We start from the raw sequence: 14,998 nt of genomic DNA, 5'->3' as shown, positions 1-14,998 counted from the left end.
GGAAGCTATTTGACCTCCCGTGGAAAGCAAGAAGGAGATTTAAGCTGGAGCAAGTGATTTTAAGAAGTACATGACATAGTTGGAACAACACAAAATGAATTTGGCAGCTGTGTCATCATGTTATGAGAGTGGGAAAAACTAAGAGGCAAAAGGACAAAAAAGGAGGGATTGTAGTATTTCCTAAGATGAGAAATGAGTCATCCACAAATAGAGACTGCATCTTGAGAGATGAAGAAAAGGGGACAGATATTGGAGATGTTGTAAAGAACCAAAGGATTTGGCAACAACTAGGCTCAAAGATTTTGTATTATTGTAATTTTTTGCTGCCAAAATTTTCTCAGTTTTAGGACATGGCAGAAGATCAAGGTCTCTGTCTCTTTTGCTTACACAGAAAGAGTGCAACAAGATTGTTAGGCATTAGTTTAGATATTCCCTGGGCAACCTTTCCAAATAAAAAGGCCAATTTGAGATTGATTCCAAAATGATTAATGCTCCTACTTGTATATATATTTTTGAAAATAAATGACTTGAAAGATCTAATAAGGAATCTATAATGTACTGATAATCTGTTGAGGGTGGGGCATGGTGATAAAATTTTAGATTCCTAGCCTACACTAATCTTTGTGAGACTTGTGTAAGGAACTTGCTTTTTTTTTTTTTTTAACTCCTTTAATAAAGTAGACACCAAGACTCCAGAAGGTTCAGAATATTGCCCAAATTATTATAGCCAGGAACAAAGTAGCATCTTGGGGGTTTAAATGCATTGCTGTGTCTGTGCTTTTATTCTACACTGCTTCCTATCACAAAATATTCTACTAGTGATTATGTTTTGTACACTTAAAAATTACCCTTTAGAATAATATGTCATGTCTCTGCAGATGCAGAGGTGTATTGTTCATATTCCATGCATGTTCTTTGGCCTGTTGTCTATTTCTTTCTCATCTACTTTTAAATTTTTTTTTTTCAACGTTTTTTATTTATTTTTGGGACAGAGAGAGACAGAGCATGAACGGGGGAGGGGCAGAGAGAGAGGGAGACACAGAATCGGAAACAGGCTCCAGGCTCCGAGCCATCAGCCCAGAGCCTGACGCGGGGCTCGAACTCACGGACCGCGAGATCGTGACCTGGCTGAAGTCGGACGCTTAACCGACTGCGCCACCCAGGCGCCCTCTCATCTACTTTTAACTGTAAAATCCTATATTGGCAGCAAATAGTATTGTCTAATTCAGTTTATGCAGTCATAAATTTAAAGAGGTATATAATCAATGCTATTTGAATTATATTATCAAAACAAATGATTTCTCTATTTTTCCTAATTTCATATTCTATCTATGCTTCTCATCTACTTCAGAAAGAGTCACCATTGTCTACCATATAGCAGAAGCATCATGGAAGCACCACCTAAAGATATGAAATATAGCCTCCCATGTTTGACAGTTCTACACTCCAATATAAATAATTAAGTGAAATAAAAATTTTTAAAAATCAATTTGATAAAATCAAACATGAAATTTCATTATTTGCTGAGAAAGAAATAAATTCTTATTAAGCAAAGAAAACCAATATTTTATAGATTTTCATGACACGTACATGATTTCCAATGTTGATTTATTTGTAGGAATAGTTCTCATAAAGTTATACCAACTGGTTGACATGTTTCCCATCTGAAGCTTTGTGATAAGCTTCACAGTTACCAAGTATTTGAGTCTCATTTGGTGGCTCTCTAGATTTCTAATTTTGCTGAGTTTTCCAGTCCTCTAACAGATTAAAACTTGTCCGGTAGATTAAAAACAGATAAAGAGCTAAATCAATATAGCTCAAACCACTGAGCCATAACACTATTCATATGCATAAGAAATATGGTACCAGTTTGTAAAACACCTGAAACTTTCCACTTAGGGAAGCCTAGGATAAAAATGTTGAAATATCCAAGAGCATGTTGCCATGTTACAAATTAGAGCATTCTCTTCTCCGAAGTTTTCTAACTTACTGCATGTCCTCTCTGTATAACTGAGAGTTTAATTTTTTTTCAAATCTTTTTGTAACCACCAGAAAACTACTTTCAAAGACCACATTGTGAGCTAGGCAAAACAAAAAGAGAAAGGGGGGAAATGAAAATGAGTCAATTCTATTTCATATTACAGTGTATGTTTTATGAGGGTGTGGATTGCCTAGCACTGGACCTAGGACAAAGGCCAGACTTAAAAAGGATTTGTTCAAATGGTAGGTGAAAGACTAGATAAATCAAAGTAAATGATAGACTCTTTTAAAGTGAGGCTGATTTAGCCCTACTCTTGAACTCCAGTATGACCCAAGCTTTTGGGTAGAAGAGTTACATCCATGAAAAGAGATCCTGTGGTTCTTTTTCCTGATCAAAATGGAATTTGAAGTAGTTGTTCCTAGGGAATGTGTGATTCTCTCTCTCTCTTTTTAAGGAAAAGATACATTGCAGATATAAAATGATAAAAGGAATAAAAACAATCACCATACCTCTCCATTAAAGAAGCAGAAAATTGTAGAAACCAAAAGACCCTGTAAAAGAAAAATAGAATTTTCTGACTCCAGATGGAAAAGATACATTATTTGTAACCAACTTGCTATGTACACAGTTAAGACTAAAACCAAAGCCACATGCAATTTAATACCAAATTTCACAAGCTGCCTTCCTGATTCAAGAGCACCATACCTGATAATGCATAAGGATGTGCATGATGTAATCATATATCTCCTCTGCAATCCTTCCTTCAGGTCTCCATGGAAGCAGCACAAATTCAATGCCAAGTAATGGCACCAGGATAAGTGTAGCTCTGACAGCTTTCATGTAGAGATTGGATTCTGCTTGGTGAGTAACTTTTAACTTGGTGATGAGAACACGTACAATGTTTAATAGAAAAAAAAGATTCACCTAAAAAAATAAAATGACATCATGAAAATTATTTCATATTTAATATTAAGAAGCATTTTTGAAGGATCCTTGAATTTATAAATCTTAGATTCTTTTCTTTTTTTTTTAAATGTTTATTTTTGAGAGAGAGACAGAGACAGAGTGCAAGCAGGGGAGAGGGAGAGAGAGAGGGAGATACAAAATCTGCAGACGCTAGGCTTTAAGCTGTCAGCACAGAACCTGACGTTGGGCTTGAACTCATAAACCATGAGATCATGACCTGAGACCAAGTCAGATGCTTAACTGACTGAGCCACCCAGGAGTCCCAATCTTAGATTATTTTCAACGTACAAGAATATGTTCTACTACCGAGAATATATGTCCAATATATTAACTTGTATTTCTACAATTGTGATTTATTAATTTAACAAGTACATCAACTTTAATGGGCCTAGACTTTAGAAAAATAAAATTACGGCAGAATTAGTGTAGAACACCTTCAGTTAAGAAATATATGAGGGGCGCCTGGGTGGCGCAGTCGGTTAAGCGTCCGACTTCAGCCAGGTCACGATCTCGCGGTCCGTGAGTTCGAGCCCCGCGTCAGGCTCTGGGCTGATGGCTCGGAGCCTGGAGCCTGTTTCCGATTCTGTGTCTCCCTCTCTCTCTGCCCCTCCCCCGTTCATGCTCTGTCTCTCTCTGTCCCAAAAATAAAATTAAAAACGTTGAAAAAAAAAATATAAAAAAAAAAAAAGAAATATATGAGAGTTTTTATCAATTCATTTTCTTATGTAATTTTTTAAAATTTCACTGTGGTCCAAAAACTAAATCTTTTCAACATTTTCAGCTCAAAGGAAATAATTGTTTATGACAAATGCTAATTTTTTAAAGTGTCTCCTCTGTATCACTGTCCATAGTGGAACTTTCCAAATACATATTCTACCATAAAATAACCATTTTCATCTTTTTGGTTCCTTCTTCCTGTGTTTCTTTTTGTAGCAATAATCTTCATAACTCCCCAGTATAGTATCATAAGCTTCTTTATCATTCTGAGGAGGCTGGTCACACACTAAATCAGCTGATGTTCAACCCAGATAATCCTAGAGATAAAATAATTTTGGCATCCCACAGGGACTTTTGTTAATTTCTTTCTGTAATTACATATTTGCTGTGTGTTAACAACTTTCCCCAAGACAAAACATTCTTTTTGAAAGGGAGACATAAAACATCAAAATACAGCATGGATAACTAAGTTACTCAGGCAATGGACAGAGTTCTACTTTAATATATCTCTCTCTTTTGCTCTCTCTCTCTCTCTCTCAGGTTGAATACCACTTTCTTATCTTCATTTAAGTAAAAATCTTTTACACTTGACTATTTTTCTTTATGCCCATATTTATGCCTTCCATAGGATTAATGGCATTAACTCCAGAAGAGCCCCTCAGGACTCTTATGCTATTATGCTATGTTCTCTTTCCTTTTTTTTCACCCTGACTTCTAGTATCTGTGCTTTAATAATCTAAAACTTTTAAGCTACATACGTACATACTTTATGTCTGCATACTTTAATAAATTGGAATAGTAATTATAGTATCTCATTTAATACAGAAAACAGTGAACAAATGCTTTTGCTGATTTAAGGCATGTGTTATGAAAATAACTGGGCATAAAAATATCCTACTACTATTCTTAGAGAATCTAATGGAACATATGCTCCAAAGATATACAGCTCACTACAATCCTGATGGAAACACATCTATGAAAAGTAACATGAGTTATAGACACAGGAATATCTCTGCTAAAGACAAAAGCAGAATAAGCCATTTCAACAGGTGTAAGAAGGAAACATGACAAATCAACACATCAGCTGTTATTCCACCCTTCTTAATATATTCCCTTCCTAAATACTCATTGTTGTTTAAAAGTGTTGATTAAATGGAAATCAGTACCAGTCCGTAGAAGAAAATATAATAATGCCCTTTATCTGCTTATAAATTTAGAATATAAAATATTTTATAATCCTTACAGAGAAAATCATAAATTATAAAATCAGTAGAAATGCTGCAATTTAGGTGTCCATTAAATGAAAATTTCTAACTGCAAACTGCTTCTCCAAAATGGCAAATCTAATTTAAAATGTGAAACGGGAAACTAGAAAGTCACCCTACTTTATTTTCCGCAAATACTCCCATTTATTTTGAATAAGAATAGAACAAGAATTTTCCATTTCAGACGAACCAGGTCTAAATCTCATGTATCTTAGCGCAAAACTAGTTAAGGTAAAGAAAAGAAACTTGTTTTTACCCCAATATGCATAAAGATCACATAGCTGGTGTGCACAACAGGACATTTTCATATCACGGTACCACCCTGGGAAACAGGGTGCATCAGCACTGTAGCTGTTGGAGGATTCCTACAAGCCATTCCGATAGTAGAACAGCCAGCAATCACTTAACTATGTACTGAACGGGCTTAAATATCTCTCACTAAACACAAATTAAATGTATCCCCTCTCAGCTTCCCTTTGGCAGGATCTCAAAAGTGCTGTAGCCACTTGAATTCCACCCAGCTCAAGGGGAAATGTGACAGGGGAAGTCTGAGTGGAAAGAAACCGATTGAGGTTGAAATATTTTATTTATAAAAAATGTACTTAAGCATGTGACCATATAAACAATTGCTAAGTCCCCTCCCAAGACCTTGGAATTGGCCAGAACCAGTGAGGAGCCCTCGAAATTAAACAGACAGAACAATTTATCCTGGTAGAAAAATAGGCTCCTGCTGTTTTGTTAAGCCAAGAAAATGGAAACAGTTTTATGCAAATAATGTGGATTTTCACTTCCTTTCCTACAGAGTAGATGGGTTATATTTCTGTGTGATATTCTACCCTAGCTGTACCATCTACTCTTCCCTCCCAAAATTGATGTGGAGAGGCTTTTCTAAGGATTTTGTTAGTTACGATTACATTTTTCATTTGCTAAGGTTCCTTTACTTATTTCCTGAACCTCTCTGATTTAAGCATTTGAATTAATACCCCTTTGCAGAATAGTCAGATCTCTTGCAATAAATTTTGCCTTATGTTCTGTAAGCTCCTGGGTGGCCCCAAAACGTGTCTTATTTCTTCTAACTCTCCTCAGAACAGAATCAGAGTATTATGTAGAAGTTACAAGAAACTTTTTAAAGCATTTTCTTTGGACAGTTTTTTGTTTTGTTTTGTTTTTTTGTTTGTACTTTTTTTTTTTTTGTAGGCACTGGGTTAGCAGGATGCATCTCATATAATTCTTACAATAACCTATGAGGTATCCGTTCTTATTATTCCCTAATCACGGAAGAGACAACAAATGCACTGAGAGGTTAAATACAAAACAAAACAAAACAAAACAAAACAAAGCAGAACTTGCCCTGAGATACCCAGCCAGATGTGGTAGAACTAGGTTTCGGTGCAGGCTCTTTCAAAGAATACTAGGATATCTCAAGGTACAACTTAAACACAGTGTGTCGTGCATGTCCCCAGTAGGTGCAGGGCAGAAGGGAAGGAAATGTTTCTGCCTATGAAATTCTCACTAGAGTCTACATTACAGTACATTAAAATTTCCATAAATGATATAATAAATTCCATGTGTTGATTTTTGAACTGGCTGTCTTATGTGGCCAGGCACAAATCAGAGGTTTGACATTTGTTAATGTGCTTTATACATGCCAGGCTAATTACTGTATATGTATTACCTCATTTAACTCTTTGTTAAAAGGATTTAAAAATCACTACTATAATATTCTTTATTTTACCAGTGAAGGACTTGAGACACAATGTAATTAGTTTAATTGCCTGGGGTCATACAGCCGGTCAAAGGTGGAAAAGGAGTTCAAGCCCAGGCCTTCAGCCTCCAGAAGTTTCCCTCTTAATTGTGACTTGTTTTTGACAATCGCTTGAACAGTGTTCAAACATAATAATATACTAACCTACAGCTAGCAAATATAGTAAAATAATAGAAGAATATTTGTCTAAAACAAAGCATTTGAAAACAAGGTTTAGGAAGCTCTGAATTTTGGCTGAGAAACATACCACCTTTATCTTTTTATATATAATTGAGTATCAGTTGTAATTACCATCCCAGAGAGTGTAATTACATTCTGGTCTCTAATGCTATATGAAAAAAAGTATGTTAATCTGGATTAATTTATTTCCCTATTGAAACAATGTAATAAAAGCATTGAATGTGACTTCTGTTTCATTGTAACCACACTTAAAAATGTCCAATTGGTGTATTCATATTAAGTGATGATCATTATAATAATAAAATAATAGTTTAACCAATACTCTCTTTTTCCAAATTAAAGTCTTTTCTCTATGGGACTATTACTCTTACTACCAACAAAGGTGTGTGGGTTTTTCCCATTTGCCATTCCTACTCACATCGTCTATACCCTCTGCCCTTCTCTTCTGCTCTGTGCCCCAGGAAACTCAAAGGCACCTCTAAAGATTGCATCATCGTTCAAACTTTCTTGCTCTCTGATATTTGCTGCACTTAGCCAAAGGGAAGAACCAAGAAATCAGAGCATAGGAAAAGAGAAGTTTTGGTATTTCTTCCTCCTTCTTCTTCCCTACCAGGCTGTGGTTTTGGCAGTGGCTGTGTTCTTCCACTCAAATCGAGACCTCCTGTTGGGCCACTCCTCCTAGCAATGGTCTAAATCCGGTAACACTGTTCTGACCCCTCTTGGGGTCTAGCCCCATTAACAGCTTCCCACTGCCAGTCCTGGGTGCCTGGCCATCCCTTAGGAATTAGCTCCTGTTCTGTCCCTGCCTTCACTTCAAATACAACACCTTTATTACACTGTCTTCAATTAGACACTGTGAACATGTCATTATTTCCCCCAGGATCTTGAAAGATATCATAGGCCAAATGATGCAGGAAATAAAGTTGAAATATGAACATCATGAAAAAAGGAAAATTTTAATTACATACCAGTAAAGCAGCACAAATTGGACCATGGATAATATAGAGGAGATGGGTATCAGAACTGATCCAGCAGCTTGGGGAAAAAACAGGAAAATTATGTTGAAGACTTTCATTTTACTTAGTTCCAATAGAAATCAGAAAGAGAGATTATCTTACTTGTCATTGTAATATAAGCTTCTCGCAACAGCATGTATACAAGCAGGGATCAGTGGAAACCCTGTAAATATCAAATGAAAAGAAAATAAACAAGCAACTTTCTCTGTAGATGGAATTTCTAAAATGTGTCATAAAATATGAAACTCCGAGTACTCTCGGAACAAACATAACTGGTCACTATATGTTTATTGAATAAATATTATGAAGTATTTGTTATTTATATATTCAGGGGTGTGTGTGTGTGTGTGGTTTCTTCTAATAGAAGTCATTTTGAATCCGTGGACTTCAGAGCCTAAGTCCATAATTTTACTGCCTAAGCCCCAAGACTTAGAAGAATTCAATAGATTTTCTTTTTGTAAGTTACTTCTTTACTTATTTTGAGAGAGAGAGTGCAAGTGGGGGAAAGGTAGACAGAGAGAATCCCAAGCAGGCTCCTTGAACAGTTAGCTCAGAGCCTGACATGGGACTTGAACCCAAAAACCATGAGATCATGACAGGATCTGAAAACAAGAATCAGATGCTCAACTGACTAAGCCACCGAGGAGCCCAAAGAATTCATATATATTTTCTATGATATGGAATTGGCCAATACTTAGTAGATAGTCAGATGTGGGAAGAAGTTGAGACTGATGAGGTGAAGAAAAAGAGAAAGATTATATATATATATATATATATATATATATATATATATATATATATCTATATATCTCAGATATTTGTTTTTACCATTCTAAATCAAATTTTTCCAAAATGAAATGAAAAAATGTTTTATAAAGGTAACCTTACTAAATATACTGAATATACTAAAGAGTGTGTGTGTGTGTGTGTGTGTGTGTGTGTGTGTGTGTGTAGTACATACCTCCATCTATCAGTGTCTATTTGTTGTCTGGCCGGATAGATAGGCAGATTGATATATGATAGGGAAGTATAATTTCAGTTATGTTTCCGGAAACTAGCCCAATTGAATTCATTTTAAGCATTATATATTTTGCATTATTCTACTTATTTTTAAAAATATGCTAGGGGCACCTGGGTGGCTCAGTCAGTTAAGTGTCTATCTCTTGTTTTTGGTTCAGGACATGACCTTATGGTTTGTGAGTTCAAGACCTGTGGTAGGATCTGTACTGAAAGCACAGAGCCTGCTTGGGAGTCTCTCTCTCCATCTCTCTCTGCCTCTTCCCTGCTTGCACTCTCTCTCTCTCTCTCTTTCAGGATAAATAAATAAAATAAATGTGACTTTAAAAAAATAAATAAAAACATGCTAGAAGCACAAATCAAGAAACAGGCTTTTAATTACAGAGAACAAACCGATGATTACCAGAGGGGAGGTGGGTTTAAGTAGGTGATGGGGATTAAGGAGTGCACTTTTCATGATGAACACTGGGTGATATATGGAATTGTTGACTCACGATATTGTACACCTGTAACTAATATAACACTGTATGTTAACTAACCAGAATTAAAAAAAAAACACTTAAAAATAAGAAGAAAAAGATACGAAAATATGCTAAAAGTGTATCATTATTTGCTTTGTGAATGATACCATGTCAGAAGATTGTGTGGAAAAATAGATCTTTTGTGTGCCTTTATTCAATAACTGATCCCTCTACCCTTACAATAAAATGATATTTTTTAAAAAACAAACTTTTTCAGAGTGGAACTTCAAAGCTGGTTAAGCCCAATGCCCTCATTTTGCACATAGGAATAAGGAGATTCAGAATAATACAAAGACTAGATCCCTAATTCATGATTCCAATTCTGTTGTGTTAGCCACTGCTTATTCAGCCAAGATACACATTGGAATATTAAATAGAAAAAAAAAACAACAACAACATTGTATTATTGACCTTTTGACTACTGAAAACAATGAGTCAGTGGTACTTTTAAAAATATTTCAACTTACAGCAATAATCAAAGGTTAGTTGCCTGATGTTGTTTAAGAATGATTAATAATAAGGAAAATTGTATTTCAGAGGAACTCTGCATCTTCCAAGAGCTTTCTTGAAAGGTGAGGCAGCACATACCTGTAATGGCACTTACCCCAGCCAAGCAAATAATACCACATCAAGTGCTGCTTTTCCGCAAACACAGCCACCACAATGAGTGTGTGTAGGTAAATGCCTTCACAAAGCATCCAAAAGTAGTTACAGCCCATCAGGTAAAGATGAATGAACTGAGATACTTTACAACTAATCTGTGAGAAAAAAAGAAAGAAGAAAGCAATCAGTATTTATGAATTCACATGTAAAGCAATAGTCTAGTTTAACTTAGTTATACAGAAATATGGAATTTTCTCTCCTCTACACAAAATCTTATGCGCTAATGATTAAGACTGTAAAATGCCAGTCTTCATCCTGATCTAATTGTGCCTCAAAAGTTTTTGGCCACTGACTCTAAAGATATATAATGATATACATCCCCAAAAATGTGTAAATTCCAAATTTATTACATTTAGTGGATGTGTATTTTCCAAATACGCTTTTTCGTGAAAAGTGCCCAACAATTCAAAGTCTTGCATATAACTGCTATCAATGCAACTACTTAGTGAATAATAATCTAGCGAGCCATATTTTATCTTATTCATAAATGAGGTTGAGGATTTCATGTAAGTAAAAAGAAGAAAAAAAATATGATTTCCTTCCTCTTCTCCTGAGATCTCCACTTTCTCTTCTCTATTCTTAGGGATAGGAAGAGGAAGGTTCAAATACAGGGTAAATATGAAGAAGGAAGAGATATATTTTACTCTCTTAGAAAGGAGAATAAATTTAAAGCTCTCCCAGAAATATACGGCCAGTCACTCTCATGAGCTCCTAATTATCTGTTCAATAAATATTTAGTGGCAATTATCATTATTTTTGATATAAATATTTTTTTCACTAAAAAGAAAGCTGGAAGTGAAATACATGGAAAAGAAATACTTTGTTAACATAGAATAGTAATCATAACATTTGCATATTAGGTAGCTTAAAGTATTTTTTATATATTGTTTTATTTAATCTTTAATGCTGTGTGACACAATTTATCACTAGGCACATATCTCATGGATAGAAAACTGAGAGAAGTTAAGTGATTTGCTAATATTCATATAATATCAACCCAGGTTACACCCTGAACACAAGTCTTACAATTCTAATTTTGTTTTCATGATTATACACAATGCTTTCTACCTGAAGGACATTGATAAAACTTCGTCTCCCATTAAATACATTGGCAGAATGCATAACATTAAATTTTAAATAAAGTATCTTGATGTTAAACACAACATTATATTAACAAGTCTTCTCAAAGGTAATAATGAGTTATTCAATTATATTCTATAGAAATAATGGACTTCAGCTTCAAATTTTTTACCTGTTATAGTTTTTAGATATGCACATCTAATTGGGCTTCTTACTACTAACTTCCCTTAAAAATAGAAATCTATCAGCCACCATGATAAAAAGACTTAAAACATGCTTCACAAACATATTTTTATGAAGGGCATTGCTGATATAAACAAACAATAAATTTTCCAAGAATACATGAAGAACAACTATATTATAGCTTGCAATTTGCACATTAAATACAATATCCTCATATCTAAATGTAAGATTTATCATCTCTTGCTCTGCAGCTTCTTGACAAAACTCCTAATCTCTTTGCTCTAGAGAAATTCACTCTTAAATGATAGCCCAGTAGCCAGTTTTTTTATATTGTTAATTATATCCCAGTGTGTTTCCTCACCCAGTGATGTTAGAGTGGAACATATACAAGATGAAGCAATCCGGATACATATGTGCAAACAATGCAGGGAATCTTAGCATTTTGGAAATAACCCCAATACAGACATAAAACACATAGGAGAGTATTGTTTATTGGCCCATTGAGTGGAAATTCCTTCCCTTCCCTGATTTCAGTAACTAGATAACTTAATCTTTAAAAAAACACTTTATATACACAATACATATCCACTCCTCCAAAAATCCATATCCAAAACTGTAGTATGGATTCTACAAACATTACAAAAGCAGATGATTTTAAATACTTGAATATATGTTTGTTATTTTTGGAGATACTTTGATTTAAATATAGCTCACATGTACATATAGTTTACATAAAATGTGTGCATTTGTATAAGTAAACTTGCGTTTATGTTTTAAAATATGGCTTTTATATTATGACAGTCTCTGTGCTTATTTCTGTGTATCTTTTGATACTCATCCTAAAAATTGTGTTTCCAGAAACAGACCCATAAATACAGAGAACAAGCTATTGTTACTAGAGATGGAAAGTAGGAGAGCCGGGAGATGGGCAAAATGGGTGAAGGGAGTTGGGAGGCACAGGCTTCCATCCTATGGAATGAATAAGTCATGGGAATGAAAGGTATAGCATAGAAAATATAGTCAATGGTATTGTAATAGTGATGTACAGCGACAGGTGAGAGCTACACTTGTGGTGAGAAAAGCATATAGTGTTTTTGGATCACTATGTTATACACCTAAAACTAATGTAACATTGTGTGGAAACTGTACTTCAATAAAAATTTTTTTAAAGAAAAAAATTGTACTTCCAAAGGTGTTATAGAGAAACAATTTATAAATATTTGCCTAGATAATGAAGACTTAGTAGAGTCCTTTAAAAAATTAATGTAAAGAAGTTTAATGTATAAGTCATTTTCCTCTAGTTTTATCAACTGTTTAAAGTCAGCCTGATCCCAAATGTAGGATAGGAATTTTTCTATTACCATGTCTTGTTTTTTCTAACTACACAATTATTTGCTTTGATTAATTTTTAAAATTCAACTGAGTAGATGTTATGTGGTCATAAATTCTTATGTCCCACTAGCAGCAGGACCCTAAGCATAAAATGAGGTAAATTATATATATATATATATATATATATATATATATATATATATATATATAGTTTATATATGATATGTATATGTATCATATATAAATAATTTAAGCATAGAAATGTATTCTTCCTTTTGATAGTCAACTTTTATAACCTGGGAAAGATTGAGATGTATTTACCTATATACATCTATATACATATATACCTATATTTACCTATATACCTATATACATATATACGTATATTTACCTATATCTCCATATGCCAGACCCTATTTTGTGTGTGTACACACACACACACACACACACACATATATGTATTTATACACACTTACATATATCAGGACACCCCCCCACCCACGCACCCACCACTGTTCACATTTCTTTCCCTCTAACCTTTGAACCTAAGGATACAATCTCATTTTACTTACAGGATTTGTGGCCACTAAAGCCTGGTTGTTGGCCACTGCAGTGAGATGAATGATTGTTACAACAGAGTTACAAACAAAGGAGAAAAATAGATTTTTGTGCAAGGTAATCCTTTGGCAACTTAGGCTCCTAAAAGGCAAGAGAAATCACATATTTTATTTTTTTTAATAATAGTTCAAATGAGATACATTCACAGTTCATAGCAGCTGCTCCAAATATGGAAAAATTCTTTTTTCTCCCCAAGATTCACTCAATAAAATCTTAATTAGGGAAAACCTATAATGCTTTAAAACAGAGACAAATGAGTTGCTTCAGTATGGGGAGACACACATAGGAACAGGAAATTTGCCTATACAGGACCTCTACATAAATTTCTTCTATTAATCTCTTACCATGGTTAATATTTTAATTTATTCTGAAAAATGTAGAAACTGAGATTCAGTGAAGTTAGATAATGGATTAAAAAATCCTACAACTAATTAATTTGAAAACTTTGGGTCTGTCAGATTCTCACACAGATAATGCTCTTTTCACTATACCACATAGGTTTTCCTGTTTATATAGCCTGTTTATGATTGTGGTTGTCCTGTTTATAGAGCCTCTGTGTGGTGGTAGTGAGTATGCATACCAAGCATGAGAAAGATAACACTGTATTCAGAATAGATAAACTGATAAAAATATAGACTTAGCAATCAATGAGATTGTTCAGCTCTACTGAATTTTTTTCTAATTGGCCCAGTCATATGTGAGATATGAAAATATTACCTCCTTTTACTGGAGGTCTTCCTATGTAAAATTAAATAAATTTTAGGAAAAGTCATTATTAATGACAGGAAATACTATTCCTCAGATTGAATCCACATCTACCTTACCAGATTGTCCACATATGACTGAATTACTTATGCCCAAACACCAACTCAAGTTCTTTCTTCTTCAAGAAGCATTTATTTGAGGGTTTATTATGGGTAACGTTTTAAACTACTAGAAAGGAGTTCTTTTGAAACTGAATAACTATATCAAAACTAAACACAAATGTAGGAAGATATGAGGAAGGATTTCATTACAGAAATTAATATGGTCAATTTAGATAATCTATCCTATAGAACACAAACTAATGACTTCTACTTTGGAAACTTTAAGAAGATTTTAACTTAATTTTATCACTATATCACCTTATCCTAAGTAAACTATGTGCCCAGGATACTATAGTTAGGGTGGGATGCCAAGGTTTTCTATATTTAAAAATGCAAAGTTTAAGCTATATTGTCCCTGAAATTTCTTCCAGCTATAGATCTGTGACTTTATATATAGCTTTAGTATTTTAAAGGGTCTAGAAGTGAATTCAATCCAAATCCATATTCACTTACATGCCTTCCACAGAAGTGGGTGCTAAGAGGGAGGCAATGAAAAGTCTTCATGAATGAGATGGCTCTTAAGTCAATCATTGAGCATAAGACAGTTATATGCGACAAGTATGTGAAATCCAGCTGGAACCCTTCAGAATAGAAACAGCTGAGACCTGCTCGTGTTTTCATATTCGAGAGTCCTTGATTTGACTTTGCAGTGCGTGAGGTAGGGAGGTGTAGACAGGGACCAAAAAACAGAGCATAGATGATATTCTATAGAAAGAAGAATCTCCAAAAGTTTTTTTAACAGAGAAGTGGCATGACTGCTGTTACTATTTAAGTAAAGTCAACATTGATACAAAGATGGCTCTCTTTTGATAAAATACCACAGCAGTG

General features: G+C 34.4%; 1 protein-coding gene across 2 annotated transcripts in view; it reads right to left on the bottom strand.

Moving 5' to 3' along the window:
- CALCRL (calcitonin receptor like receptor) overlaps positions 1-14,998 on the bottom strand; it is a 104,906-nt gene that overhangs the window by 6,594 nt on the left and 83,314 nt on the right. For both annotated transcript variants that reach the window (XM_058711845.1, XM_058711852.1), the window contains 6 exons: positions 13,259-13,385; positions 10,033-10,186; positions 7,993-8,053; positions 7,843-7,909; positions 2,687-2,905; positions 2,491-2,532 (listed from right to left, as the gene is read on the bottom strand). In XM_058711845.1, coding sequence (XP_058567828.1) covers positions 2,491-2,532; positions 2,687-2,905; positions 7,843-7,909; positions 7,993-8,053; positions 10,033-10,186; positions 13,259-13,385 — 670 coding nt within the window. The remainder of the gene's footprint in view (positions 1-2,490; positions 2,533-2,686; positions 2,906-7,842; positions 7,910-7,992; positions 8,054-10,032; positions 10,187-13,258; positions 13,386-14,998) is intronic.

Source organism: Neofelis nebulosa, chromosome 2 (assembly GCF_028018385.1).
Source record: "Neofelis nebulosa isolate mNeoNeb1 chromosome 2, mNeoNeb1.pri, whole genome shotgun sequence".
Classification (NCBI taxonomy): domain Eukaryota; kingdom Metazoa; phylum Chordata; class Mammalia; order Carnivora; family Felidae; genus Neofelis; species Neofelis nebulosa.
This window is presented reverse-complemented; position numbering and strand designations above follow the sequence as displayed.